Source organism: Xyrauchen texanus, chromosome 30 (assembly GCF_025860055.1).
Source record: "Xyrauchen texanus isolate HMW12.3.18 chromosome 30, RBS_HiC_50CHRs, whole genome shotgun sequence".
Taxonomy (NCBI): Eukaryota; Metazoa; Chordata; class Actinopteri; order Cypriniformes; family Catostomidae; genus Xyrauchen; species Xyrauchen texanus.
The window spans coordinates 36,029,348-36,033,956 of NC_068305.1; the positions used below are offsets into that span (position 1 = coordinate 36,029,348).

The 4,609-nt window shown below is 37.6% G+C and overlaps 1 protein-coding gene across 1 annotated transcript; it reads right to left on the reverse strand.

Annotated features, from left to right (window-relative positions):
- Nucleotides 1–1,852: 1,852 nt before the first annotated feature.
- On the reverse strand, nucleotides 1,853–2,863 carry taar14a (trace amine associated receptor 14a). Its single transcript, XM_052099158.1, has one exon. The coding sequence runs from the start codon at nucleotides 2,861–2,863 to the stop codon at nucleotides 1,853–1,855; it is 1,011 nt and encodes a 336-aa protein (XP_051955118.1).
- Nucleotides 2,864–4,609: the final 1,746 nt, after the last annotated feature.

Here is a 4,609-nt window from a genome sequence, read left to right on the forward strand (position 1 = left end):
AGATAAAGATCTCTCAAGACAAGATTCATGGATTCACATCAGCTAATTGTGTCTTCAACAGCAGAATCTACTCTGAACTGACCCTCAGTGTAGCATCAACATTCACTCCCAGAGGTTCATTCTGTGTTGACTTTTATCTGTTTGACCTGTTGACTTGTTTTCTCAGTGATGTGAATTCTATTTTTAATGTTGTTTTCAAGGCCACCAGCATCAAGGGGTATTCAAATACAGCTGGGAGGTTTGGATTGCTTGAACATGAGGTTGTTTGCAACTTTTTATTCGCCTAGTTGGGTCCACAAGATTTTTAACCAAAATGGCCATGCTTTGTTTTTCCAGAAGAGCTGGAAAACCTCACATTGCATTCATTTATAAAAATGTATTCTCGTTTTAAATGCATGAATAGCACTAGTATTTGCAATAATGGCCAGCTCTATAAAATGTTGTTCCAATCTAAACCCAGTGACAGCGGCCCCCAAATTGAGGGAAATGTGGGTGAAAATAAACCTTGGCGGATAATGCCGTCAACTCACTACTAGCAAATTTGGCAAGGGTTTTCTATCATGTTACAACATTATTCCTTTTCCCTGACAGTATTTCAACCAAAAAGCATGTTGTCTATTTTCCCTCAGCTGTTTAGAATCAAACACAATGTCCGATTCGTGAACGAATCACTCTTTTAAATCGGTTCTTTCAGTCAAACTGCTCAGCAAAATGGTCTGAATCGCAACTGATTCGGGTGGCTCACACGCGTACTGAATTGTTTGGAGCACTTTCTCACTTGGTAAACATTAATGGGACACATGAGAACAAACAAACAGAAGTGCTAGATGAAGTGGAATATTTACAGACAATCCATTGAAACAAAAGCTGCAAATACATCCCATCGTTTTCCAGCAATGCATTAAGCGGAGTGCGCAGCTTGAGGACGACTCTGTAATGTGTGTGGGTAAACATGTTCTTATAAAAAAACGAGTTTCAAAACAATAGCATGAATGTACCAAAGTTTAGATGAACCATGAATCATTCAGTACCATGGTATGTATGCAGGCCTAAATTTCAAAGGTGTTACTTTCTGATACCATTACTGTACCATGGTCAAATATATGTGGACTCATTATGGCCATCCCATTTCAAAAGGTCTGGAGCCACCACTGTCCAAGCCTGTATGACTGTCTGTCATGGACTACAAAAGGAGATGTATGGCAGAATATTAGAAACTGACAGCATCAGTCACCATTCACTTACATTGCATTTTTTTATTCATTGAATTAATCTGAATAGAAAGTAAACCTACAAAAGTAAAAAAAAAAAAAGAAAATGGAAATAGGCTATATATAATGCAAAAGTTTTATTTGTCACAACAATCTTAACCGCTATAAATATTTGCTGGTATATTATGTAATTCCCGTTCAAAATAAAGTGGCAGTATATACTTTTGTGTGGGGTGTTCCAAAAAGACACACATGAGACTGTAATGCCCAGCTCTCTTTAGAGTACCCACTTTGGGTCTCTGCCCTTCAGAGTGAGTAGGGCATAGGATGCTCATTTCATCTTGCCTGACCTGTTCCAAGGTGACCACCTAAAATAGCCATGCCATCCATAAGGTATGAAAAAAAATGGGGGGGTTGATAATAACAGCAGCTAAGATCATTGGAAATGCAAATGGAAATTATTAGAATCTGTACATAATTATTTATTTTTTTATACAATATACATTTTAGCAATTAAAGATAAATTGTATCAGACTTAAGGGAAAATAGGCAATTGTCAATAGGAAAGAGAACAATTTTTTTAATTACAAAGTATTTAGTTTAAACAAGCAAAACACACATTTATTTCACATTGTTCCTAATTAAGATCTTACAGAGAGCACGTTTATCAGGGAGGAATCTGGGTTAAATACTTTAAAAGATACAATTAATTTGAAACTTTCCTTAAACCAAGGGTAGAACGAAGCATAAATAAGTGGATTGATTGAGGAATTAAGGTAAAAAAGAACCAAAACATTGTTGATGACACTATAAAATGTGTCATCTCTTAAAAAATTGTTTAAAGAATAAATATAATATGGCAGCAAGCACAGGAGAAAGACAAAGACCAGAATGCCGAGCACTAATGCAGCTTTACCTTCTGATTTCATGGAGAGAAGGAAGACTTTCATTCTGTTTTTAGAGGATTCTGTGTTATAAACCTTAACTGCTCTAATAGCAGTTGCATGTTTCTTAGCAATAAAAAACACATGCGTGTATAATATAATAATAAGCGTACATGGAATAACAAACACAACCAGGAGATCAATGAGAGACGACACCTCATCTATGATATAAAGACATTGTCCTGGACACATGAAAAAAGAGAAGTTTCCATTAATAAAAAGAATAGTGAAGTTATAAAGGAGTGAAAACATCCAGTTAAACAAAGTTGCTATGCAGATCACAGTGGGAGAGATTTTCTCGGAGTATACAAATGGATAACTTAATGCAAAAAAACGATCAACTGCTATCAGACCCACAGTGTGAACAGAAACACAAGTCACCAGAAAAGTCACAAAATTGAATATAGTGCAGAAAATTGGTCCAGAGATCCAACATGACTCGATCAGCCACATCAAATGAAATGGCATCACAAAAACTCCAACTAGGAAATCAGACACAGCCAAAGAGAGGATGAGGATATTGGCAGGTGTGTGGAGCTGCTTGAAGTGACTAACAGAGATGATGACCAGCAGGTTTCCACACACGGTCAGAAGAACCACAGCTGCTGAGACCACATAAATGAACACATAGACAGGAAAAGAAACAGATCTCTCTGGACAGGAAAATTCCAGACAGTCATCAGTTTGGTTCACTGCTGAAACATTCATGTTATTTTGGAGAAACGTGCAAGCAAAGTCTTCCTTCTCTAATTGTACACACTGTAGATTTACACACAATGCCAATAGATTTAAATGTAATACTTGCATTTCCAACAGAGTCCAGTTTCATTTGATCTGTAAGCAGTTTTCACTGTGCCCAGAACATTCTGGAAGGAAGAAGAAACTAGCTTAGCAAACACCAAGTCTTGCTGATTTATATATGCACAGATGTAACCTGCCCCCTCCCCTTGACAATATTAATAAATTATATTTTAATGATCATTTTCTGCATGTTGTTTACATTCTTTGCACAGTTTTTAATCACTTTGAAAAGTGTCGATATAACGCATTAATTCAGTGCGATTAATTACAGTATATTAAAAATTTGAAAAAATAAATGCAATTAATCATTCCCCCTGACTGTGATAAGGAATGATCCTACAGTACCATCAAAGCAATTCAAGCTTCAAGTACCATTTTCATGTTTTTACGAGTCTTATTCAGCAGGGGACAGTAAGTGCAACTCCAGACTGAGGACGTGTTTTGCAGTCAAACACATCTGAATAAAGAACAACCGTGAGCGTCGCAGTCTCGAGGTGTGTTTTTCTAAGTTTCAAACTACGTTTAACTTTACACAACATCCTTAAAACACTGTTTATATAGCGATGCGTCCAAAGTAAGATGCTCTAAACGCAACCGTCTGACGCATGCACAAAGACGTTTCCTAAGAAAAGCCCATATATTATGTCTATCTCAGAAAGATTGACAAATTAAATTGCAAAATTGATTGATGTGGACTGTAGGCCAATGATAGCCTTATTCAATGATGTGGAGATAAACAATGACTGTTTTCGAGGTCTGCGTGCTAGGTAGAACACGCCCTTTGAAGGCTACAGTATAAGTCATTAATTTTCAATGACAGCCAGCGTCTCTCGGCGGCGAGAAGCGCTGCGGCGAGTCTTGGGCGGCGTGGGCGTCAGATGGAAGTTCAAGTGCAGTCAACATTATGAGAATGAGCTGTGTGTGTATGGGAGGTTCGGCGGCAACCTATTGGAATATAGAAGTGCTCCGCTCTAGCGAAGTCTAGAGAACATAACCGTGTAAACTTTGGTTCCCACCAAACATTCGTTCCGAAGATAAAATGGAGAAACGAATTATTGCCGTGACGGGTTTTCCTTTAATATATGACCAAGTCCAGTTATTATTACAAATGTATTTTATTCTGATAACAAACAACTATAAATGCAATTACTTTCTGCCATCGATCGATTTCTTATTTTCACATTTTAAAGAGTTCATGAGGATATACGCTACTTGTGATAGGTCGGCAAAAAGTAAACGGTCGACGTGTCTGGATGTTTAAATTGTGGCCCCTTTAAATACAGTTCACAAAACAAAGCATTCTGAACAAACGTTGCCGCCTATTTCAACTACGTCAGAGCGTCCACGAGCGTCGAAGGCAGGGCAGCCACAGAGCCATATAGAGAGAGAGTTGCGACAACTCCATTGACTCCAATGGAACGTTTATTTACAGCAATGCCGGCTCGTGGAGCCTCTCAATAGTTCCCGGAAGTAGCAGCAAACACATGCCGCACCGTAGAACAAACCGTTTGCGACACACTTTTAAAAGGTGAGACGTTTAAAGAAAAATATTATCTTATTCTGTATATTATCAGTACATCTAAATAAAAATAACTTGTAAATTAAAACCTTTATAGTTGAGTATTACTCATTAAATTAGGAGATAAGGAATGT